The sequence below is a fragment of the Ceratotherium simum genome, chromosome 25, assembly GCF_057802395.1.
Source record: "Ceratotherium simum simum isolate JZ-2026a chromosome 25, ASM5780239v1, whole genome shotgun sequence".
Lineage (NCBI taxonomy): Eukaryota > Metazoa > Chordata > Mammalia > Perissodactyla > Rhinocerotidae > Ceratotherium > Ceratotherium simum.
In genome coordinates this window covers 6,061,260-6,086,764 of record NC_141924.1, presented here as the reverse complement: position 1 = coordinate 6,086,764, position 25,505 = coordinate 6,061,260, and the positions used below count along the sequence as shown (strand labels likewise).

The following is a 25,505-nucleotide window of genomic DNA, read 5'->3' as shown; positions in this document are numbered from 1 at the left end:
GGAACGGCCGAATTAATGCTAGAACCTGGAGTCTGGACCACTCGGTAGCTGCCAAAATGATATTTAGAAAAATTAAGTAAAACCACTGGATAATGGCTAATTTAAAGCTAAGTGAATAAAATTAGAATGCAAAACTATGTGTACATCATTATTAGAAAAGTGTAAAAGCCGGCACGTAAGAAAGCAGGAAACGCAAACTACCTGTAGTTGCGTGGGGGGTTCTGTGTGGCTTTCTCTCTCCTTTTCCTCTCGCACTAATAACCACGACACTAACTACAATCAGCACTTTTGAGGCACCTGTCACATGCCGGGCCCTGTTCTGATCCTCGCAATCATCCCGCAGGCTAAGTCGACCTGTGTCCGTTTTCCTGATGGGGAAACTGAGGCTGAGAGAAGTTAAATCATTTGCCTGAGGTCCGCCCCCAGCGAGTGGAGGCACGGTCTGAACCCACCCTGACCGCAACGCTGGCAGCTCACGTGTCTGCTGGTTTGCTCAGGTGTGGCGATGCGATTTTGGAAGCAAAGGTTTATGCAGAGCAGCCTCAGCGCTGCATTTTGCTTCCTGGGCTGCTGGTCCTCCTCTGACGGGGTGGGGCTTCCAGGGGAAGGGGGCAGGTGGCGAGCTGCCAGGTGGATGGATGGGGACAGCTGGCTGCCTCAGCTCCTCCTCGGGGCTCCAGAAAGATTCGGAGGGCTGGGAAAGACCTTCACAGATGGTGCAAGAGAAAGGATGAAGACCCCCAAACCAAACCAAACCAAACCAACCATGCGCACCTGGTGGCCGCGACGGAGCCAGCGCCCGGCGGGACCCACACCGAGTTTCCAGCCGATACTGGGCCCAGGCGGGAGAGGGCTTGGCGAGCCAATGCCTGGAGCCCTGGACCTCAGGCGCTTTGGGGTTACGCGGGGTCCCGCCCCAGGGTGGGTGAGACCTGATTTGCACGTGGATCCCACTCCACCGGGCCCCGCGCGGGGCCGCGTGCTTTGTGAGCACCATCTCAGGATTTAGCTCTCTCAGCGCGGGAAGCACAGGCGGAGACGCGGCTCCTCCCCTTCCGAGAACGCGGGCTGTGGTGTCAGCCGGACCTGGGGCGAATTCCGGCGCAGCTGCTGTGCAGCTCTGGGCCAGCCGCTAACTTTCTCTGAGCCTCAGTGTCCTCCTCTATACGCGGAGCTCAGGAGGACCAAGCCGCAGCGCTGTTGGGGACATTGAGTGGCGTGGGTTGTTGCAGCTGCTTAGTGCAGTTCCTCAATAAATGGGAGACACCGTCATTAACAAGAATATGCAGTTCACTCGTTGATCTGACACCCCGAGTGCCTGTATGGGCCAGGCACTGGGCGGATGGAGAAGCCGCATTCAACATCACCTACTGACCACCTGCTACTGGGTGCGGGGGGTATGGCTGAGCACAGGCAGACCATCCCAGCTCTGCTGGGGTGTCCTTACAGTGGAGGAGACAGACATGAGACAAGAAACTGAACAACAGCAGGAGGTGAGCACCGCAAAGAAACTAAAGGAGGGTTAGGGTAGTAGAGAGGGATGGCAGGGTGGGTGCTGTTGCTGTTTTATAAACCTTGGCCAGGGAAGGCTTCCCTGAGCAGGTAACCTCTGAGCAGATGCTTGGGGGAAGGGAGGGGGCGAGCCATGCGTGTATCTGGGAGGAGAGTGTTTCAGGCAGAGGGAGCGGCAGGTGCAAAGGTCCTGGGGCGGGAGTGAGCTTGGCAAACTGCAGGGACGGCAGGGAGGCCAGTGTGGCTGGAGCAAGTAGAGGGGACCAGGACAGAGAGACTGGGGAGGGCTACTGGATCGGGTGTGGCCAGTGAAAGGGTTCTGGATTTGTCTCCTAGTGAGAAGGGAGCCATCAGCAGGTTTTGATTTATGTTCTAAAAGGATCGCTCTACTTTTCTCTTATTTTCTCTCCTTTGGGGGGCAAAGGATAGAAGCAGGGAGAGATTTAGGAGGCGTTGTTTCAATCCGGGCGAGAAGATGGACCCTAATGGAGGGCCTCCATAGAGGGGTGCAGAGGGCGGATTCCGGGTTCATTTTCTGGGTATCACTAACACGTGTGTTACGTGTGACGTGGGACAGAGAGTGAGGTGTCAGGTTGCCTCCAAGATTCCGTCCTGAGGAGACAGGGGAGGGGCCGGGGGCGCTGGATGTGCTGGTCTGCAGTGTCTCCTGAACATCCAGAGGAGCTGCCTGGGGACTCGGGGTTTGCACAGCCGGGTCTGGAGTCAGGGGAGGGGCTCCGGTGGGGACACACCTGGGAGTGGGGTGCCGATGGACAAGACTGGAGACGTGGGGCCGGGGGGTTCCCAGGGTAGGTGGAGACGGAGAGGAGAGGTGGGAGGAAGAAGCCCCCCGCCCTCCGGTGTCTAAGGTTGGGAGATGAGGAGGGAACAGCAAAGGGGATCGAGAAGGAACAGCCAGTGAGGGGCCGGGAACGACAAGAGGGTGGTGCCCAGAACCTGGGGCTCCCCAGGGCTCCCCAATTCTCCTCAGCCCTTTCCCTCCTCTGGACTTCGCCTGAGCTGCTCTCTGCCTAGATTGCCCTTTCTCTACTTCAAGAAAACTCCTACTCATCCATTGAAACCCTTTCTGGGTGCTGACTGCTCCCTGGCCAGCTGGTACTCAGCCCAGTTGGCTGTGGACCTCGGGGACAGCTGACCGCTGTCTTCATCGAAGAAAACCTGCCGCAGGCTGATGCGATGCCAGGAGGGGGTGGGGGCATCATAGAGCAGCTTCTACGTGCCAGCGCCTTCCCACATCTCCTCTCATTTAACCAGACAGCATCTTGTCAGGCCGAGTCCATCACCCACTTTCCAGGTGAGGGGAGTTTGGCTAAACTGCCTGCTGGAGGCCCTCCAGCTCTCAAAAAACGGGGCAGCAAGATGTGAACCCAGGTCTGTCAGCCTCCAAGAGCCTCTGTGCCTAACCACTCTGCTTCCTGCCTGAAGAAGATCAGAGCTTCGTAGCAAGTGAGGTGTTCACACGGGGGGCTTCTGGAGGGGAGCACCGGGGGGCACTCGCCTGCGCGGGGACGGGGAGGGACTTCAACGCTGACATCTGGAAACCCTCTGGCCCTGGAGGCTGAGGGCCCCGGGGCACAAGCAGAGTGATGCTCTGAGAGGTGGAAGGAGAAGCGTCGCGGGTGGAAAACCAGATGCCCCCGGATGGGGACGTGGGTCACCGAGTGACGGACCATCATCTCTCGAGGGACAATTACCGCAGCCATTAAAGCGGAGGTTATGAGAACTTCTCGACAATGCAGACGCTCGCCGGGACATAACGTCGAGTTAAAAAACCAAGACACATGATTTTATGTGCGGGTGGTGACAACTCTACAGTAAACAATGCGCAGACGACGGGAGGGGCTGTGGGGACACTGGGCTGCGTCAGGGATGTGGCCACTTGGTGTCCACTCTTCCCGTGTCCTCCAGCGAGGCTGGCCCTTATGATGAAAATTAGGAATAAAGAGAAAGAAAACCGTGACTGCTCCTGGGTGGGGGCTGCGGCGGAGGAAGCAGCTAAAACAGGGACACAATAACGGAGACGCAATCAGGCCGCCGCTCCGGGCCTCTGCACCAGGCCTCACCCTTCCAGGAGCCCTGAGCCTTCGGGGCGGGAGGGGGGCTGTCTTAGGAGCTGCCCGGGCACACGGCTAGGGAGGGCGGACGTGGGGTTCGGACCCTGCACTGCCCGGGCTTTCCCTCCAGACCGTCATCCGTCCGCCCTGCCCCTCTGCTCAGTAGCACTTGACTCGTCGGTACGAGCAGGAAAATCACCAGCACAGACACGTCACCCTGGACCAGCCTGGTCCTTTCTTCCGGACCCTGGGGACCAGTGTGCCCTAAGCACCGAGGGCCGGGTTGGGGTCTCTGTCCGGGCTTATAGTGGTCCTCGGGGCAGGGAAGAGCAGAAGAGAGAGGGCCCTGAGCCCCGGGAGACTTTCTGGGGGGCATTTCCGGCCTCTTGTGGAATACTATCAGTATAGGGATTTCAGCAGGAAAAGAATCTGACTGTTCTATGAGAGCAAAGAACCCTGAGATGCACTCAGTTCCTGTACAGCTCTCCCCGTGGAGACGCCCCGTGCTTGAAGCCCTCACCCAGGCCTTTGCACATGCTGTTCCTCCTACCAGGAAGACCCTCCCCCTCTATTTTTTTGCCTAACTCCTACTCATCCGTAAGATCATTCCAGCCATCACCTCCTCCAGGAAGCTCTCTCTGATGCTCACGCTGCACAGGTGTCCCCTCTGGGCTGCCTCCCATCACAGCTGATTGCTCACTGCCATCGTCTGTACCTGAGTCAGCCTGCCCACGTGTCCAGGCACCGGGCTCAGGGCCTCGCCCAGGACAGGCGTGGGGAACATCGGCTCCCATCCCTGCTCCTCTCTGGACCAGAATTGGACCCTAGACCCCATCCTCCTCCTGGCCCCTGCCCCTGCCCTCCCCTGCCCTGGGTCCTGCCCTGGCTGGAGCCTGCGGCAGGGAGCCGGTTCCTGCCCAAGGCTCCAGGGGCATCCAGAGGCCCTCACGCTCTGTCTCCTGACTCCCGCCTGCCTTCCCCGTCCGGCTCCCTGGCTGAGCGGACAAGGCTAAAGACCCGGCCCTGACAGCAGAGCAGTCCTCCATGTGGCTGGAGAAGACGGCTGGGTTCAAATGCTGGGTCTGCTGGTGACCAGCTGGGTGACCCTGGACCAGTTACCTAACCTCTCTGCCTCGGTTTCCTCGTCTGTAAAATGGGGACTCGTCGAATAAATGTTTGAGAGCTGAGGACACGGCAGAGAACCAAGCAGACAAAGCCCTCTGCTTTGGAGCAGGAACACAGGGCTCCCTGTCCGAGTGCTGGCTCGGGGCCGGCTGCACGTGTGTTCAAGGGTTGGCTGTTACTTTAAATTCGCTCCCAGCACCAAACCCAAGCGTGCCGCCTCGGGCCAAGCCTCCCTTTCCTCTCCACTGGGAAGCCCGGCTCCCTGAGCGGCCTCGCCTGCCCTACTGGGTGCTCAGCACTGGGCCAGGCCCTTCGTGCGCCCTCCTCCACCTCTCATCACCCTTGTCCAGGGAGGTACTGAGACTCAGAGAGGGCCAGCAACTCATCCGAGGACACACAGCAGGGGAGGCCTCTGGTTCTGGCCTTTCTGCCACCCCCGCCCCCCACGGTCCCCGGTGGTCGTGGAGGCGAGCTGATGAACAGCACCCTCCTGGGCTTTCAGCAAAGCCGTGTGAACACGATGAGAACAGAGAGAGCGGGGCGGGGGGGGGGGGGCTTCCCGTGCAAACTGGGCTTGGGGGGAGGAAGCCAGGGCCCCGGCCGGGGAGGACAGGGATTGGAGGGGACAGGGCCAGAGCTTCCTGATCCAGCTGGAAGCCTCGAGGATGTGAAACACCAGCCCCGCTCGGGACCGTCACTGTCTCCTGAATTCCGATCATGGACGTAGTCTTGGTATTTGATGTGATGCCAAGGGGAGAAGATACTCGGTCTTCTCCCTTCTTGTGATTTTCTGGAATTGCTCGCTGTTGGCTGCTGTCCTCCCCACAGAAACCACACACGGAGGACTCGCCGCAGAGCCGGGAAGACAGTGGTGTCTGAGCCTCATCAGGAGGGAGGTTCTGGGGTCGGTGAACTCGGGGACCCCACGGGGGAGGCACGAACGAGTTATGCAAAGAGCAACAGGGTGTTCTGGGCGAGGGAGGAAGGAGGTGAGGGAGGGTGGTGCAGGGGCCTCGCGGTGGGCAGAGGCCGATGGGCCGAGAGAGGCCCCGACATCAGGGGCGCCTCCTTCTCCTGTAGGCCACATGAAATCTGCAAACCTCACGTGATTTCAAGCATTGCTGTGGTCTTTTCTCGTGCTGTTTCCTCTGTCTAAAGTGGCTTTTCCATTTTGTTCCAACCAGGTGACCTCCCCTCACCTCCCCAGGCCTGGCTCCTCGTTGCCTCCTCCTCCGGGAAGCACACCCTGACTCCTCCCTGCCCTGCAGGTCATGGTGGGCTCTCCTGGGTTCTCTGGGCGCTCCGTGTTACTGTGGTTGTTCCCTGTCGTGCCCCATCAGCCCGGGGGGCCTCCAGAGGGCTGGGCACTCCCTCCACCACTAAAGGCACCGCAGGGATGGTCAGAGCCTGATTTGATTTGGTTCCAAATTACACGAATGATGTGACACCTCCTGTGAACCCCAGCCCCTCCCTGGCTGGGGGCTTTCCTGGCTGGCCCGGTGGACCAGGGAGAGCTGCTCTGCTCCTGCCAAGGGGGCTGGGTCACTCAGTGTCCCCTGTGGACTCCAGAGCCAGCCCCCAGGACCCTGGGATTCTCTGTCAATCTGGGCCCTGAAGTCGGGGATTCCACCTTGCAGAGGAGCTCCCAGCTCTACGGCCATGACCCTGTCCTCACCATTCAGGGGTGCTCCCCAGGCTGGCAGCATCAGCATCCCCCAGGAGCTTGTGTATAAACGCAGAATCCCAGGCTCACCCCAGACCATGCACATCAGAACGGGCAGAGCTAACAAGACCCCAGGAGACTGAATGCCCAGTAAAGTTTGAGATACACAAAGAACCCTCATTCCAGGCAAGTCAGGAATTTTCCCCTGAGCTCTGAAAGACTGAGAGAGCTCGGGGGCTGGGCAGCCTCCTCTCCTCCGGTCACTGCCCTATCCCCCACCCCCACCCAGGCCTCCAAGCCTGACCAGGGCCTCTGACCTCAGGGAAGGTTTTGAAGGGTGAATAGGAGTTCCTCAGAGAGAGGTGGAAGAAGAGCATTCTGGGAAGAGAACTGTGTGCCAAAGCAGGGAGGTGTGAATTGGCAAGGGCATGGGGACCAGGCCTTGAGTGGAAGGTGAGGTGGGAGATGAGGAGGGAGGGAGGTGGGAGGGTGACTTTGAGGGCAGGAAGGAGGAGGGAGGGGGAAAGGACGAGTACACAGCCCGGAATTGCCCGGAACTGCCCATTCTGCCACCCTGGGACCTGAGCACGCAAGTGTGCAAGCACGGCCAGCCGAGGTGGCCAGAAAAGCTCCCCACGGGCACGTCAGTGTGCAAAGGAGCCACTATTACATGAAAAAGACGGCACCGTGTCCCCACTTTTCAGAAGGACAGGAGCCAGGGAGGGGGGCCCCAGGGGAGGCTGCGCCCGAGGAATTTCAGCGGAAAACTTTGCAGCCCCAGTCCGTTCTACACTAAAGGAAGGGGAAGCCAGTTTCTCCGTGAAGGCGCTGCACCCCAGCCCTCGCACCCCACCCGGGATCCAGTGATGTGAGGTCCGGGGTGGGGGCGCCCCAACGCCGTCCACGTGGCAATGCGACCTGGGCCCGAGCCCACCAGGCAGCCGGCAAGGAAGCACATTTCCGGTGATGGAGGTGGACGGAGTGTGTGTCTGCGGGGACACAGAGGTGGGCGCTGTGCGGAGATGCGCCACTGCTGCGGGGCCTCCCATAGTGCTTTTTAAGTGGCAGCTGGGGGGCTGCCTCAGCCCCACGCACCACCCGGGGGATTCTGACAGGAGGCTCATCCCTCTGCCCGTGGGTGCGGCTCCCCGGCAGAGGGACCACTGGCTGTGGGGTGCCAGCCCCAGAGCCACACAGCCCAGGGATGGAGCCCTGCCTCAGTCTCCCCTCTGCTGGGTGACCCGGGCAAATCAAGGAACTTCTCTGAGCCCCCCAGGTTCCACATCTGAAAATGGGGCTCAAAACCCAGACCCCATGGGGCAGACGGGTGATAAAACAAGTGGCACGTGGCTGGCCTGCGAGGGGCGCTCATGAACGCTGCTTCCGCCTTCCCCGTCCTCCCTGGAAGGGCAGGACCCCACCACGTTTATTTACCCACCTGTGAAACGACCAGAAGAACCACCAACACGCGGGGGCCAGGCACCAGGCCGAGCCTTTACGAAGACTGTCCGTCCCATTTAATTCTCATGATGATTACGACCCCTGGTATTCACATGGGGAAACTGAGGCACGGGCGGTGAAATGACCTGCCGAGGTCACACAGCCGGCAAGTGGCACAGGCAGCCCATGAACCCAAGCCGTCTGACGGGAGCCCAACCAGATGTGCGGCTTCCAATAACACCGACAGTGACGATAACACTGAAAATACCCACTTCATAAGAGCGATCGCTGCGTGATCCGGTCAGTGCGAACCCTGCTGACAGGGCTGGCGACAGGTGCTGGTACATGGCGGACACTTGGCAACGGCTACCTCCCTCTCCTCCCCGGCCCCCACTCTTGCTCCCGTCTGTGTCTCTGTGCCTGAGCGCCTGCCACTGAGCGCAGCAGTGCTGGCCGTCTGGAGGAGGGTGCGAGGAGCAGCACCCACAGCCTCCTCGGTGGCTTTCTGAGCATCTGCTGAGCCCTGCTGGGTGCCCAGCCCATCTCAGGCTCGGCTGAGGGGGCCGAGGGTCACCCCGTCCACTGCCTGGCCTCCCAGCCCCAGCGTCTGCCCCCGGCCCCAGGCCCTCCCTGCCTGGAGCGGGCAGTACAGCGCCCTGAGCCCCCCTCCAGGATGCCTGTGATGAGCCCTGCTGCGGCCGGGGGCAGGGGCGTCCTGAGAGCCTGGGGCAGCTCTGACTCCAGCACAGCTGCCCGCGCCCTCCCAGCTCCCCTCTGTCTCCACCCGCCCTGTCCTCCTGCCTCAGTCTCCCCTGGAGTGCTCCGGGGCTGGATCTTGACTTCAGAGTCCCCCCGTCCCCAATAAGGGCTCAGAACAGGCCTGCGGGGACCCCAGAGGAGGTGTGAACCGAGTGATGGGGCCTCCAGGAACCCAGGTGGGGAGTGGGCACGTGGACCCTCTCCTTCCTCCTCTGCCCCCTCTTCTGAGAGGAAGAGCCCAGGTCTGCCGGAGCTCCTGCCCCTGGCAAGGAGCACTGCCAGGGGGCCAAGAGTGCAGGAGCCTCAGGGGCTGGAGAAGCTGGGGTTGTCCACATGACAGAGCTGGACGGGGGAGGGGAAGGAGAGGCCACAAGGGCTGAGGAGTCCTGGAGACGACAGGAGAAAGTGAGAGAGAGAGACACTGGGGAGCGGCTGCCACACGGCTTTTCAAGTCATTTAATGAGCATTAACGAGCTCCCAGGTTTGTACCCCCGGCCCTGCCATTTCCTGACGTGACTGTCGGGCTGTGACATGCTCGTGGTGACCGTTTGGCTGCCCAGCAGTGTTTCGTTGATGCCACATTGAGGCTAGGCCACGAGAGGCCGAGGGTCGAGTCGGGTGACAGTCAGAAGCCCGGGCAGTGGCGGTCCTGCCAGAGGTGAGGGCCCAGCTCTGGCAGGACTCTGTGACCTGGGAGGGCTGCCTGGTGGTCTCAGCTGTGGGGAGAGGCGGGCTCAGCAGGGAGGGCAGGGAGGGCCAGAGAGGCAATCAACCAAGGTCACAGAAAGCTCTGAACCAAGGGACGAGGTGGCTGGGGTCCCCAGGGAGGCCCAGAGGTTTGGGGGAAGGAGAGACCACATCAGGTTGCAGGAGAAGAAGGGGAGAAACAGGCCCTCTGGGCGGGAAGGGACGAGGGAGGGGAGAGAGCAGCCCGAGGAGGTGCAAGGCTGAGAGAGAGAGAGAAAGAGAGAGACAGAGACAGAGAGACAGAGACAGAGAGACAGAGAGACAGAGACAGAGAGACACAGAGAGACAGAGACAGAGAGACAGAGAGAGGTGGGGAGGGGAGGGCAGGGCTGCCCGGCTGAGTGGGGCCGTGGGGGTCCCTGGAGGTGAAGGGGCAGAGGCGCAGTTGATGGGGTCCGTGCTCAAGGGGCTGCACTCGGGGACGCTGAGGAGGCGCTCTCAGTGGCTGGCACGTGGGCGTTGGAGGACGCACGGCGACAATTTGGAAACGAAGCCTGCCCCTGCCCCAGCCGCCTCTCCAGCCACGCCCCCATGACACTTGCGACACCCCTGTGACCACACCCACCACGTGGTCGCAGACCCCACGGCCTCGGCTGGACGGCTCCCCCCACCTCCCCTCCGCTCCCACAGGAAGCCTTATCTAACCACAGAGCTCGGCTCTGCCCTGGCTGTGCCCTCATTCCTCCTGTGGCCCCAGGCTGTGTCGAGTCATAGTGAGGTGGTTTACTCGTGTCTTCGTGTGCCCCACTTGTCTCTCTGTCCCCAGCGCCCAGCACACAGCCGTGTGGGCTGCTTGGGAGCCAGGAGCAAGCGGCAGGGGGCGGGGACTCGAGAGCCGGACTGCTCGCTCCAGCTCCATCACCTCCCGGCCAGCGACCTGGGGAAAGCTACTTCACCTCTCCACGCGTCCAGCACCCAGTCCTTGGGGTTGCAGGGACAATTAGATGCAAACACAGAGTCTGGAATACAGCAAGCGCTCAATAGATGTTGCTAGGGCCACGGGCACCCGCCAGGAGGCCCAGCGAGCAGAAGGTCTGCTCTGCTCTTAAAGCCCATCCCCTCTCCCCTCGGTTGGCAAAACGGAAGCCAAGCAGGAAGCCCTCACCCAAGGTCACACTGAGCGACCAAGGTCACACCGAGGGCAGAACGGGAACAGGGAGGTGCCACGTGAACGCCCTCTCCCGCGTCCCGTCCTTGTAGGTTTCTGACGATGGTTTCTGAATAAACGCTCACGTGGTCACGCAAACATGGTTCTGAGTCCACACGTACGAGAACCAGGGGGACACAGAGGGGCTCTGAGCTCCAAAACGAAACGTCTCCCCATTTAGACGGCAGAGCCCCCGGATGGCGAGCTGCCTCTCGTTGGGACACCGTGAACATGGACTCTACGCACAACCCCGCAGCCGCGGCAGCTCTTCCCCTCCGCAGCTGACAACCTTGAATCCATCCGACTGCACAGCACGGCACCCAGCACACAGGAGGCGCACAATGTGTGCAGTGTGGAGACAGACAGGGGTTGACAGCAAGGGAGAACTGTTGGAACCGGCCCTCCGTGACTCGGGAAATAGACCAACTCTCTTTCCAGTGCAGGCTGAAGGCAGGACGGCAGCAACCGCGGGAGGCGGGCTCACACGGCCATCTTGCCAAGTGCACAGGGAGGTACGAGATTCCAAACGGGGGAGAGAGGAAGGACACGCCATCGTTTAAACGGTGGATTCTCAGCTCTCAAGAAGCTTGGCTATAATGATTCTCAAACTGAGGTCCCTCAGGCACCCCACTCCTGGACAGTGGGGTCCGGATGAGACCCGGGAAATGATTCTGACACCCAAGTGTGGCTGCTGCAAGAGATCCACATCTCAGGAAACCCCAGGATCGGGGCGGACCATTGTCTGTGCTTGGGGTGGGCTTGTGTCTCTCCCTCACTCCTCAGGGTGGAGACCAGCCTCGTCTCCACCCACCCCCTCTGCATCACGGGAGCCCGGCCTGGGCCCCCCGCCCCGGGGGGGACCTGCTCAGTCGATGTTTGTCAAACTGAGCTGAGCCAGGCTATCTTTGTCTCCTATGTGATAGATGGGGCGATTATCCGATCAATAAGCTTAAGCTGATGTGAGTGTATCTTATGAATTATTTAAGTCATTCATTATTGAAGAGGTCACTATCTGTTAGCCATTTAGGCGATCGTTAACTGGCTTGGCTGCACCTGCATCGGGAAGCAGCAATGGTTAACTGAGCACCTACGAAGTGCTGGGGGTTTACGTTAATCCTCAGGACACCCCGGGGTGGGGAGTGCATTCTGACTCTCCATCCTTCACGAAGACTGGAGATTAAGAGCGGGGAGGTCGCCTGTGATGCTCCTGGACTTGGCAGTGATCGCTGAGTTGCAGGTTTCTGCACCTGATCTCACAGCCTGGGCTCTGTGTCGTGACGTCCGGGGATGATGCGCCCCACGCCCTGCGTGCCGGTGGCTGCAGCTCAGCCCCACAGAGCGTCTGAACCCACACCCAGCCCCTTGATGTGGGCATCTGCGCTCAGCCTGGCTCCTGCCCCGGGCCGATTCCTGTCCTCGGTGCTGGCACAGTGGGTTCCTGCTCCAAAGTGCACAGACCCTGCTCTCTCCTTCCAACTCTGCCCCGCCCAGGGACCCCCCGGTTAGATTATTCCCACATCCCACCAGACTGGGACTGGACAGAAAGGAGAGTAGCGTAGAAGATGTCAGACCTGAACACGCCCCTTGGGCAGGGTAACTGGGCTCTGCTGGGGCAGCCACCCTACAAGGCCAACCGCCTGAGACCTCACTTCCCTTGCCGGCTTCCTTCCCTTCCCCTGGGCAGCCTGCCTGTATCACCTCATACGCTTTTCTGTGATTCAATGTGTGTGCACGATGGAACCCAATAATATGCATATTTTCTAGCTTCATGCCGAAAAAGCTTCTCCCCCAGCCCCTGACAGACTGATTTGTTTCCTTTGACCAGACTGTGACAACTTGGAAAGCCATCTAATTTCCCCTTTTGCCTTGGCAGCCAGGAAACTCACAACTCCATTTAATGCTCTCTGGCAAAAACTTCTACACCAGGCTACATGCAATATACTTGCAAGCTTTGCTTCCAAGCTCATTTCCACCTCTCATTTTGACTTTCCTGCCCAGGCATACATTGTTACCATGGGCAACTTCAAATCTTGGCAAATAAGATAAGCAAATAATCAGGTCATCGACGAGCCAAACACAGCAGCAATAAAGATCTAGTATTTTCCAAGCTCATCAAAGACAAGTGACCCAGGGCGGCCTGGGCCTCGATCGCAACCACTCACCAGGCAGATGAACTCTGGAAGGTCACCAGTGGTGGGCTGTGGGTGTCTCCCTGCAGTGTGTGCACAGCCTGGGGGGCTTGCGGCAGGGGGCCGGGGGGAGGCTGGGGCTGCGGGGCCTGCTGCCCCCGCTGGGGGGCCCGGGCAGGGTTCCCCCACCGCCGGGGGTCCTGCTTCATCCAGCGTCCGTGGATGCCCCACCGCGCCAGGTAGACCTTGCAAACGTCGTAGTTCATTGCCGAGTAATACAAAAGATCCAGGGCCAGCAGCATCAGCACGAAGAAGCCATAGATCCACACTCCCAGCAGGGCGGTGTAATTGCTGGGGAGAAAGGAGAGAGAGGCTGAGAGGGGAGACGGCAGCGACCCGCTCGGGCTGGAGTTAATCAGTGGGGCTCATTAGGGAACGTGGGACGGGAGCTATTTCGGGGTCCCGGAGAGGAGGGGTGGCGAGCCCCTCTGGGGTGGGGAGTCTTGGCTCCCTCTCCTCGAGCCCACTCTCCACCTCCTCTCCTCCTCCTGCCCGTCTGCCTCCTCCCAGATCCCTGGACTCCACTGCCCAGGGCCCTGCCCCTCCTGAGCATCTGCCCCAGGACCCCAAGTCCTTGGGCCGGGATCCAGCAGGCCCCACACTGCTGGCCCTCTGGAAGAAAGTCTCAGCTGGGCATTCGGGGCTCCCATGATGCCGTGGCCCCTCCCTTCACCTGGCACCTGGGACGCTCTCCCGGCCCCCCTCACTGTCTCCTCCCCTCCCCGCCAGCTCCCCCTGTCTTACTGGGCCCAGGGCAGACGCAGGAAGTCTGCTGTCTCAGGACGAACCCACCCAAGTTCCGGAGCCGTAACCCCCCTGCTCCACAGCACCCACATGGGGCTGTCTCACACCCCCATGTGCAGCGTGCAACTCAGCCGATGTCCCCCGACCCCGGCCAGCTCCCTCCCAGCCTGCTCCCTCTCTCAGAAGCCCAGGAAACAGGGCATCAGCTGCCCGCCCTGCACCCCACGCAGCATCACTGGTCCCCGCTGTCCCACCAGCCACATGCCTTTCAGACCCTCCCTCTGTCCCCAGCCCCTCGGTCCTCTTCACCAGGCACCACCACACTGTGGGGCTGGGAGTCTCAGGCCCAACATCCTTCTCTTATTCGATACCCAACGGTTCTCCACCCAGGGCTGCTCCACACTCCAGAAGCAGAAATGATGGCGCGTTTTCAGCTGCAAATGCTCACAGCCCCTTTGTGGAGCCTGGTCCCGAGCCAACCTGTCTCTTCACCGAGGAGCACGCCCCGCTCACTCCAACACCGGGCCTTTGCACAGACTGTGCCTTCTGCCTGGCCAACCCTTTCTGTTTCCCGTCTCCTTCCTCCTCTGCCTGACTCCTGCCACTGCCTCTTGGAGACTGCCTCCCCCAGGAAGCCTTCAGGACCGGCTGCCCCTCCTACCCGGCTGGGTCAGGCCTCCTCTGGCCTGAGTGCCCCTCAGACCCAGCCTCCGCCCCCCGGGGCCGTGCTGTTGGGGTCCGTGTATATCCTCCTGCCCAGCCAGGGTCTGAGCCTCCCCCGGGGCCAGGAAGGGGGGATTCCTGGTCTTGCCACCGCAGCCGAGGCTGCTGGGCCCCGAACAGGCTCGCCAGGGACCGTGGCTGTTTAAAGGACGGATTTATTAATCACTCGCCCGCCGCCTCCGTCTGCTCCCTGCTGCGGGCATCTGTTCAGGTGGGTGTGTGCTGGCGGGTGGCGACGGGGAGGCGCCATGCTGAGAAGGCCGGTGGCCAGCCTCGCCGCCCCACACCCCACAGGGAGGGACCCGCCCTGGCTCTCGCCAGACGGGGCCCCTGGTGTCCTGGATCCCCACAGCAGCTCCCTCTGGATCCTGTCCGGAGCCGGGGAGCACGGGCCCGGAGCCAGGAGGCCTGGTGCTGGCTCCTCTGTGGCCCGGCTTTGCTGTGTGGCCTGGGAGAGCCCCTGCCTGTCTCTGGGCCTGGAGGAGCTGATGTGAAACCCCTCTCAGTCTCAGTCTCCAGACTCTGGACCCTCCGGCTCGGTCCACCCCCGGCCCAGCCTTGGCCTCTGCAGCGAGATGGGGGCTGCCCCCTCCGGTTCCCCCAGCCCCCTCCGGCTCCCTCAGCCGGGGATGCTCACTGCGGCTCATGCGTGCCATCTGCCTGGAATGCCTCCCCTCCCCTCCCTGGGGGACCCCCTGCATGTCCCCAGCACTTAGCGCGGAGCAGTCGCCAGCAGGTGCTTGGGGCTTCACATCTGCTTGCGGAATGAGTAACCCGACAATTCTGCATCACGGCCGCCCCTGCTCCCTCCTGCGGCCCCACCCCCGGCCCCCACCTGCCTGAGGCCTGCAGCAGGCTCAGGGGCTTGTTCACACTGAGGTGTGAATGACTGACAGCCAGGCCCCCAGCTGCCTCATTTTGGGGCCTGGAGACATTGGACGTGGAATTCCTGCCAGGGAACAGAGGCCGGCAGCCCTGTCCGGCGTGCTGAGGCAGGAGTCCTGGGGTGGACGGCCACGTGGACAGAGGAGGAGGGCCTGGCTCCAGTCCCCAGAGCGCCTGCCCTCCCAGCACCCCCTCTCCAGTCTCCCCTGCACCCCCACGAAGAGGATCCAAGCATCAGGCTTTTCCTCGCTGGTTCCCATGGCAGCAGCCGCGGGGGCTAAGGGAGGGGAGCGGGGACAGGGGCAGGGGCAGCTGTTTGCAGATGCTGCTGGCAGAGAGGGAGACCATGACGCCAGCCGGGAGTGGTGGCTGGACCATGGCCGGGCCTGGGACCATTAGGACTGAGAAGTAATAACAGTAATGCAAGCAGCAGCCGTGCGTCGCTCTAAACACTTCACGCGTTAGCCCCTGCAATGTGCAAAACAAACACGGAAGGAAGGATTATTGCATCACCCCCATTTTACAGATGGAAACCTGAGGCTCAGAGGAACTAAGAGACTTGTCTAAGATCTCACAGCTGTTAGGTGGCAGAGCCAGGATTTGAACCCAGCAGTCTTGCTCCAGAGCACACATTCCTAACCACTGCACTGTACTGCCTTGGACAGGTGCCACCCAGGTCCTCGGGGCAGACAAGCTGTCTCCAGGCCTTTGTCTATGCTGTTCCTCTGCCTGGAACTCACTCCCTACCTCCTGCACACCCAGCTGGCCCTGCCCCCACGTCTTAGTGCAGCTATCACCTCCTCCAGGAAGCCTTCCTTGATGTCCTGTGTTGAGTCCAACCCCTCCGCTGAGCTCCCAAAGCCACTGGGGTTCCCAGAATACACTGTGCTGTCTTTGCTGTTTTGTAGGACTGTCTGCACCTCGAGATCAGAGCTCCTTGAGGCCAGGGTCGGAGTCCAACTCATCTTTGCATGCCCATCGCTCAGCACAGGGCTGCTGCTGATGTTACTTAAGCTAACACACATTGAGTGCTTGTGGTGAGCCGGTGACGATGGCGGCCTTGATGTCAATCACTTCCTCACTGGATTCTGTCTTCTCTGTGCACAGTCACTAACAGTTACTAGTAACACTGGCAATCACAGCATGCCAGTGCCCGGTGTTTCTGGATCTTTGCAACAAGACCATGAGTTAGGAGCCGTCTCTCCAATCGACAGACGAGGAAATGAGGCCCAGAGAGGCCAAGTCCCTGGCCCAGGGCTCACAGCCGGAAAGGGGCCACACTGGGAGGTGGACCAACGTCCATCTGACCTCAGAGTGTGCTGGACCTTGGGGACATCGCAAGGTCAAGCCTAGGACAGACGTGCAGGGAGGGGTCCCCGCCTCTGCTTGGCGAGCCCACTTGTCCTGGCTCACCATCTACCAGGAATTGAGAACGGGTTCCAGCCCCCCAAGAGCATCCTGCAAATCAGTGTGTCATTGTCCTCGCGCGCATGGGCACTCCGGGCCGGCAGGCGTCTGCAGCCGGCTCACTCTAATTGGCATTTGGGGGGACGGGGGTGGTGGGGTGATCCCACTGCCCCACCGGCTCAGAGCGGGAAAGGCACCTGCAGGAGGGGCTGCCTTCGCTGACTCCCGCCCCCCCTGCAGGGAGACCACGCTGCAGGAGGCAGCGACCGGGATGCCCGGCCACAGCCACGGCCACGGCCACAGCCCCCAGGCAGCTCTCCTGCCTCCCTGGTCTGCCCGCCCCGCGGCTGGCCGGCTAGAAGCACTCTGGTTTTTTAAAATTTAATTTAAAAAGGTGATCTGGAAATTAACTCCATCCAGATGCAGGGGTCTTTGTGGGGTGTGTGTTTTATAAAGGGGAGAAGATAAAATAGAGGCTGTTTTATGGGGCAAGATGTGAGGCCAGCCAAAGCCACAGACAACAATTTTTCAGTGTATTTTGGGATATTTACTGATTCGAATTCTTTTGGTGTTTCCCAAGCAATAAACAAAACCTCTGACGAAGAGTCTCACTGATGCCTCCGGGGACAGGAGCAGGTACCTCAGCAGACGGAGCAGCTGTGGCCAGATGGAGGCCCCGTCACCACCCCGTAGGCAGACCCCGGTGAGGACAGAGGAGGCAAGCTCCTGAGGCCGTCAGGTCAGAAGCAACACGGGCTGCAGAGCTCACGGCCTGGCCAGGGCTGCCTGGGAGACGGCTGACGGCAGCCTCGGCCGACCTCACTCGAGAAATGAGAGCCTTGAGTCCATTCGCCAGGCAGCCTGCGGGTCAGGGCGACAAGGCTGATAACCCTGGGGACTAAATTCTGGGCCCAAGAAGTCACGACTGCGTGGATTCCAATCCAGGTTCTGCAAAATTCTCTCTCTGTGATCTTGGGAAACAGGGATCTGCTTTCCTCATCTGTAAAATGGGAATATAATACTCTCTATTTGGTGGTGGAATTGTGAGGTCAATGAGATAACACGGGAGCCTGGAGGGAAAGGACCCACTGAGTGCTGGCTCCTGCGATTAAAGTACAGAGGGAGTGCTCAATAGATCTAGGCCCAGAGAGGCCAAGAGACTTGCCTAAGGTCACACAGCAGGATTGAGGCTGTCCAGTGCAGTGGAGGAGCAGGGGCTTTGGGCCAATGAAGTAGAGTCCACTGCTGTCAAAATACTCACCGCCCCTCCCTGTAGGCCTGCCCCGGCATGCGTCCCTGTGCCTCTTCCTGGGAACAGGCTTGGATGTGAGCAGAAACGCTACAGCCGCTTCTGAGCAGAACCTTAAGAGCCACCGCGCGCTTTCGCCGTCGTTCTTTTCCTTCCATCACTGGGACGTCCGCCCCAGATGGGGACCACTTCATCAGCCCTGGTCACAGAATGCTCCACGCACAGAGCCACAGGTGACCCGAGAAGAACGCGAGTGTGAGACAAAAATAAGCCTGTGTCTCAAGCCCCGGGGACTTGGGGGCTGCTCGTCACCTCAGCATAACTGAGCCTGGAGGACAGATACGTCTATCCCAAACCCTGCTCTGCCGCTTGTGCGCTGTGTGACTACGGGCAAGTTTTCAGCCTCTCTGAGCCTCGGCCCTGGCGTAACGGGACCGCGGGACCTTCTTCACAGACAACGCCTCTGCGCGGATGAAAGGAGCTGGGTGAGCCAGGCCCCTCGAGGCACCCTGAGTGCCCCTAACGGTTCATTTGTCCCCTCTTCCTGGCTGGGTGGCGGGTGTTCAGTTCAGGAAACATCACGGGGTCTGGAGCCTCTTCCGTTTTTCACGGAACCAGCGTGTGTGTCGATTTCATGCTCAACGCGGCCTGATGGGGTCGAGCAACCGACAAGAACATTCGGAGGCTTGTGACCCCGCTCGGAGCTGGAGTCAGAGCTCAGAACGTGTTGGCAGGTGACAAAGGCCCACAGGTGGAGGAGATCCAGGGGCCGTTGGGTCCTCAGGCCACAGGGCGGCCATCGGCGTGGCTGGAACACTTCCGAGCACTGGGAAAAGGAAGCTTCTGGAGGAAAGAGGCCTCGTGTATGGATCGGGGAAGAATAGCAATTCATCCGCCTCGCTCTTCGAGGCCTTTGCAGCCTCGTCTGTCTCCCTGAATCCTCTCCCACGCTCCCACCCCTGCAGCCCACCTGCCCGGGAAGGAACACCCCCGCCTCGCACAAGACTCCACTCCACGCCACCTCTGCCAGACACATGTCCCCCGCCCCCAGAGAGAGCTGATCGCTGACCCCGCACGCCCCGTCCCACCCCGTGCCCTGGACGGATGCTCCTGCGGCCAGTTCAGGGCCCTGGTGTGGTCAGCGCTGCTGGCAGCCCACCTGGAAGCCGGCATGGGAAGGTGTGCGGTACACGCCTCCTGGACACCAAGGCCTCTGCCCGCCCGGCTGCAAGCAGCATCTCGCCGTGGCCGTGGGCTTGGCAAGGCTGCTTCCCTCGCTCCGTCTTTCTGCCAGGCAGCCAGAACCAAAACAAACCATTCTGTTCCTCCAGAAAAATACAAATAAATAAGTCATCAGAGCGCTCTCCTTTTCCCTGTCACCGGCCCCGCCTCCTGGCTGATTCACTGGCAGGGCGGGCGAGGGGGGCGGGCGCCAGGCAGCCCTTGCTGCTAACGGACCCCATACACCTTCATGAAGCCCCGTCAGAGTCACGGCTGCCCTGGTCCATCTAGATGGGCGCCGGCGGGCGCTAACCCAGCTAGGATATTAGAACATGAGGCCTCTTGGCTGAGATCTGGCGCATCCCCAGCATCAGACAAGTCCTGCCTTTCTGGATGCACCCGGGGGTGGCAGAGCACAGTGGCCGGAACAAGGGCTCCGGCGTCCCTCAGGCCTCGACTGTAGCTGGAACAGGACTGCACCAACCTGGGCCAGCCCTTCCTTCTCCCTCTCAGAGCAGTTACGAGGATTAACAGGGCAACACAGCATCTTGCCCAGAGGGGTCAGAGCCCCAAAGGGCAGAGGGAAGGAACTCTGCTGGAAATGCTCCTTCCTCTGCACCATGTGGCTCCCACCTTCTTAAAAACTTCCCGATGCAGGAAAACCAAGCACACGCCTCCCTCCCTGGGGCACAAGGAGAGCGTGTAACAGGACGGCCCGGGTGAGGCGTGGGAGCCTGACGCCTCGTCCATGTGGGCTCACCGCGTGACTGGGGCAGGCACGACCCCTCCCGGGGCCCCTCTCCTCATCTATGGGAAGGGGAGGCAGTGGGCAGCTCAGTGGAGAACAACAAGGGAGGAATCCCTCCAGAGAGGCTCTCTCAAGGGGGCAATCCTGAACCCACACGTGGCAACGCCAGGAGACCCTGCTGGTTGTCACAGCCAGGAGGAGAGGAGGGCATACTACCGGTGTCTCGTGGGTTCGGCCAGGGATGCTGCTAAGCATCCCACAATGCACAGGGCAGCCCCCACAAAGCAGGATCGGGCCCAGGTGTCAACGGTGCGAGGTGGGGATCCCCACTCCGGGGCCTCCCCTGCCGCTCCGCCCCCACTGGTGGAAGGCCCCAGATTTATCAGAGCAGCCTCCAGACCTGGGCTGGCTCCTGGCTCCACCACCGACCAGCTGCCTCGATCAGGCAGGTTCCTCTCCCTCTGCGTGCCTCGTCTTCCTCGGGTGTGAAGGGGGCTAAGGGTGGGCGGCCAGGTGACTTGAGCCACGTGATGAGGAGAGAGCACAGAGCTGGCCTCGTGCTGCCTGCTCTGCAAACGCTGTCTGAAATTCAGGAATAAGAACTAAGCTCTTCTTCTTCAGTATTTCCGTTCCTCTCCAGGGGAAGGGCTTTATTTTGTGGTCCAGCCCTCCAGCATCAGCAAGCAGGACCCACTGTGCTGCCGCGGTGGAGTATTCCGTGTGAAATCCTCTGTAAATGTGCAGATTATAGAAACCTGTGGGCTTCGAAATGAGGATCCCAGACACCAGTCGCCAGAGCCCTGAAGGCTGGCTGTCTTGCCAAGCCTCTGTCTTCTGTCTGGCTGTCGGCCACAGATACAACACCTCGGGGTCCTAACCCCAGTCCTGGCACCACCCTCCTCCTTCAGGGAATCCGTCTCTGACTTTATAAAAGGCTTGGGTCAGATTCCAGGCCTGACTCCAGCTCTCGTGACGGACAGGGCTCGTTGAACGACTTCACACACAGAATTATTCTAAGGCCTGAGCAGATGGCAAGATATTCACGGGAAGCACCCATGCATTTGAGGAAGGAAGGCTGGGGAGCCGGCCTCGGCGGGAGGAGGGGAGATCTGGGTGATAGTCAAGGAGTTTGCATCTCCTGCTTGACTAAAGGAAAGAGGTGACTTCCCCTGGGTGAGCATGGCACAGAGGCCAAGCCATCAAGCCCCAACATCAGACAGAGAGATTGGGGCTCAGACCCCACCGCTTCCCAGTGGGGCCACTATTCCCTTCAACAGTCACTCAACAAACACTCATCTAAGTGGACTTTTCCCTACCATGAAAAATTATATCCACCCCAAGAGTCAGCCTCAGGCTTATCGGGAAAATATATGAAACATCCCCATTAAAGTCAGGAAGAAGATAAGAATCCCTGACAGTTTTAAAGATGGTTTTAGAGGTACTAGCCAACGTGACTGGACAAGAAAAAGAAGTGAGCCACAGAAATTGGAAAGCAGGAGATAAAATTATCATTGTCTGCAAATGGCATAATTAAACCTAAGAGAATCGACTGAAAAGTATTAGAAAGACAAGAAATTTCAGTGAAGTGGTTGAGTATAAAATTCATATTTAGAAAGCATTAGGTTTGATCATCTAAACAATACTCGGTTAGAAGATATAGTAGAAGAAAAGACCCTATTTGTAATAGCAGCATGAAAAGAAATAAGCAGGAATCAATTGAAAAGATATGTACAATATCTGTATGATGAAAACTCAAAAATACTACGAAATAAAATCTGAACAACTGGAAAGACATACTGTGTTCTTGGATGGGAATATTCAACATCACGAGAAGTCAATTCTCCTGAATTAATCTATGAATTCAACACAATCTTGGGAAAAAATACAAACTGGATTTTTGGGCTGAGCAGGAGGACTACATGAGCTAATTCTAGAGTTCATATGACAAGAGACTCAGGGGGAATAGAATAAGAAGACATCAAAACATATTAAAAGGCACAGTAGTTAACATAGTGAGGTACTAGCATATGGGCAGATGGACCAACGACAGCCATGAGAAAGTATCATGATCTACCCTGATACTCAAGGTATTTAGTATATTTAATATATTTAGTATTTTTAGTATTTAGTATACAGTGTAGTTAGTATTTTTTACTTACTATATTTAGAAATTTAGTATATTATAGTACATGATAAGTTTGCATTTTACATCAGTGGGGAAAAAGACAGACAATTCAATGAATGGTGTTGGCTATCCATTTGGGGGAAAAAAAAAAAGAGTTAGATTTCTACCTCAAAACTTACACCCAAATAAATTCCTGACAGATCAAAGATTTGAAGGCAAAAAACTAAAACATAACAGAAGTAAAAGAAAACATGAGGGAATTTTTAATGATCTCAGAGTAGGGAAAGCCTTTTTCAGTCTGATACAAAACCCAGAAGACATAAAAGAAAAAAAAATTGGATATAATTTGATTATATAACAATTAAAAATTAAGCATGAGAAAAAAGCATCACAAATTCAGAGGCACACTGAGAAAATATTTGCAACTCATCATATCACCTTCATATATAAAGAGTTCTTGTAAAGAAATAACAAAAAGGCCAACAATTTAATAGGAAAATGGCAAAGGACATAAACAGCTAGCTCACAGGAAAAGAAATACAAACAGCCTCAAACATGAAACGATGCTCAGTTTCACTCATAATAAGAGAAATGCATGCTGTTTCAATCCTCTATATTTAGCACATTCCCACTGCTTCTCTGCTGACAAACTCCTCCATTTTCTTTACACTAGGGGTCCCTTCATCAGGGCCCTGGTCTCATGTGTTTTAATCACCTTAAGGAAAGGGGCTTCGGAGGATTAACTTCTGGTCAAAAGCGTTAATCGATATTTGTTAACAAATAATGAATCAACAAAGAAACTTGGGCCCTGTGGATTCCAGGCCCAAGCACCTTCTAGGCCCAAAGGCCCTTCACACTTGACGTCATTCAACCTCTGCAGCAGCCGTGAGAGGTAGGTGTCATGTGCCCATTTCTCAGATGTGAAGGCTAAGGCTCAGAGGACAGAGCAGGCCAGGAAACCTGGTCGCCTGAAGACCTTCCCAGGCTCCTTCCAGCCCCAGCCGTCTCGGCAGTGGTTACCCGACAGCCGCCCCGAGCGGGGTGTTCTGGGGGCGCCCCACCTCCACGGGCCCGAGGCAGCGGGGCGTGGCCCCAGCGGGTACTCACTTGTGCACGTAGCCCTCGGAGCCGGCCGTGAGGTTCGCCTGCATCACCGCCTGGAACTCGGTCTCGCTGCAGCAGTATTTGAAAACCGTGTTGTTGTGGTGACAGCAGAGGGTGAAGGTTTTGTTGTCCGAGAGCCGGGGGCAGTGGAAGCCGAAGTGGTAGTGGCCTTTGTGGTCCGTGTAGGGCTCACAGACCCGGAAATGCGCGGACAGGACTGCAAAACAGAGTCACCGGGCTCGGCGGGGTCCCCACCACGCCGGGTTGCCACGGGACCCTCTCCAGTCCATGGGTGCCAGAGCGGGGCCTGGTGGGCCTGTCCTAGGGTCCCTCCCGGGAAGACCTCGCGGTCCAGGATGGGCCTCATCTCTGCCAGGAAGCCCCCTCCAGGCTCCTGTCCCTCCCAGGTCTCCCTCGACGACAGCCCTGCACACAGTGCCCCCCAGGCTGGGGGCTCCTTGCGGGCAGGGCTGCATCTTAAGCCTCACGTGTACCCCCTCCAGCAGCTCTGCACACAGCAGGCACTCAATGAGGAAACAATATGAACTGAGCACCTACTGTGTGCTTCACAGACTCGATCGCATTTAATCCACTTGGCCACCCTGGCAGGCAGGTCTGCGATCCCACTTTACAGATGGAGGAACTGAGGCTCAGAGGCCTCAAGGGACCTGCCTGAGCTGGTAAGTGGTGGTGAAGAGGGAATGGAGCCCAGGCCTGCCTGGATCCAGGGTCCGGGCCCTCTCCACAACCCCACCACCAGCTGTGATAACCTGTGTTACCGCGTGGGCTGCTGTGGACTCGCGCACAAGCCCAGGCTGGCCTGGCTGGTGAACAGCATGGGGGCAAAAATCAGGTGCCCCTTGTGGAGAAAGTGGTGTCCCCTCCCTACTTTGGTTTCTACTAAACCAGTGCCCTAGATGCGGGGGTCCCCAAGGGCCTGCCTCGGTGGCCCCCACCTCACAGCGACAGAGCTGCCCTGGCCTCGGACCCTCCCTCCCCCGGCTCACGGAAGGAGGCCCTATTCAGCCACAGAGGCTGCTGCAAACCCAGGAGGTATTTACCAGCCGTGCCGACGGTGACAAACAGGAGCGACAGCCCGAACAAATATAACAATGGAAAAAACCCGGAGCCCGCTGTCTCGGCCTAATTAGTATCTTCATAAAGGGGATCGCTGTATCTAATTTGTATCCCTGAAAAGGGGCTTCGCTGGCTGAATACATTTCTCCAACCACAAAGGTGCTGGTTCTGCAAGAGCTCTTCAGGCAGCGGGAAGCTCTATCTCTGCGAGGTTCTTAGACTGCAGCCCACACAGCTCCCCGCGCCCGGGGCTGCCGGCGGGGGTCCCAGCTGGCCCGCGCTGGCCCGTGGGCGGGCGGGCCTCGGGGCCGGAGTGCCGCGGCTGGCAGGGGTGGCCCAGTGAAATCCTGGGCCCCTTCCCCAAAGTATAGCTCCCTCTTCTGCGGGGACGGCCCGACTGCTGCAGGAGAAGGGTCCCTAGGGTTTCAGAGCCACAGGAGCTCTCCAGGCCCCCTTCCCAGCCTCGACCTCGGGAACACAGAAGACCCTCTTATGGGGATGCAGAGGCTCAGAGCAGTGGTCTCAAAGTGCGGTCCCTGACCTGCCCCATCTGCCTCCCCTGGGGACGTGTCACAAAGGCCATCTCTTGGACCCTCAGCAAACCTTCTGCATCGGAAGCACTGGGTTGGGGGCCACAATGTGTGTCTTAGCAAGCCCTCCAGGGGATGCTGAGGGGACCCACTGATGGGGCAGAGAAGCAGGAAGGCAGTTCTGGCCACTGTCCCATCCCTGTCCAGGTCGATGAGGCAGCCCTGCATGGATCTGCTCACACGCGGCTGGCAGGGAGCTGGGTGTATCAGGGACACCCACGGTGCTGGTCGGAAAGACGAGCTCAGGCCCCGACACTGGACGGAGGGGCCACCGCGGGACCCGGGGCAGGAAGGGACAGAGTGCGGGAGGGGGCCTTTGAGCTGATCCTCAGAGGAGCCTGCTGTGCAGAGACGGGTGTGCAGGGGGAGGCCAGCCAGGGAGGGGATGTGAAGTCCCCAGGGGCTCACCCCAGCCACCATGGGACAGTCAGGTCACTTGCTCTGGCCATTTGGCAAAGACAAGGAGGCCACCACCGCTTCCCAAGGAAGAATGTGCCAGAGCCAACGGTGCCCAGGGCTAGGAGCCAGGAAGCCAGGTCCGATCCTGGAGCACGCAGGGCCACCTGGGCCATCGTGGCCTCTCTGAGCCTCCTTCCTCTCACTGACGGGGACCGGCGGTCTCCCAGGCAGCTGGGCTCCAAGGAGCGTTTTGTAAACAGCAAAGCGTGGGCCCCACTTAACACAGGGAGTGTGTGAGCAAACAGCGGACGATGAGGCTGCACCTCCCGGCTTCCAGGCACCGGAGCAGCATGAGGGGTTGCACCTGGGGCCCCAGGGCAGAGGGATGCTCCGTTAGGAGGCCAGCGGGCTCTGAGTCACCAGGAAAGTAGGGAGGGGACACCAAGGAGAGAGACGTTCTATTGGGCACTGGGGCTTTGGGGTCTGCAGAGCTCAGGGCCGAGTCCTGGTCTGGATGGCCGTCATTTAACAGCCATGTGACTGTGTCCACTGACTGTGTGGCCTCGGGCAGGTGGC

The 25,505-nt window shown here is 59.1% G+C and overlaps 1 protein-coding gene across 1 annotated transcript in view; it reads right to left on the bottom strand.

The window, feature by feature from the left end:
- The window catches only part of SHISAL1 (shisa like 1), a 75,262-nt gene that overhangs the window by 20,098 nt on the left and 29,659 nt on the right, over positions 1 to 25,505 (bottom strand). Inside the window, exons 3-4 of the mRNA XM_087448567.1 lie at positions 22,867 to 23,080; positions 12,631 to 12,948 (exon numbers count right to left, since the gene is read on the bottom strand). Coding sequence (XP_087304693.1) covers positions 12,631 to 12,948; positions 22,867 to 23,080 — 532 coding nt within the window. The remainder of the gene's footprint in view (positions 1 to 12,630; positions 12,949 to 22,866; positions 23,081 to 25,505) is intronic.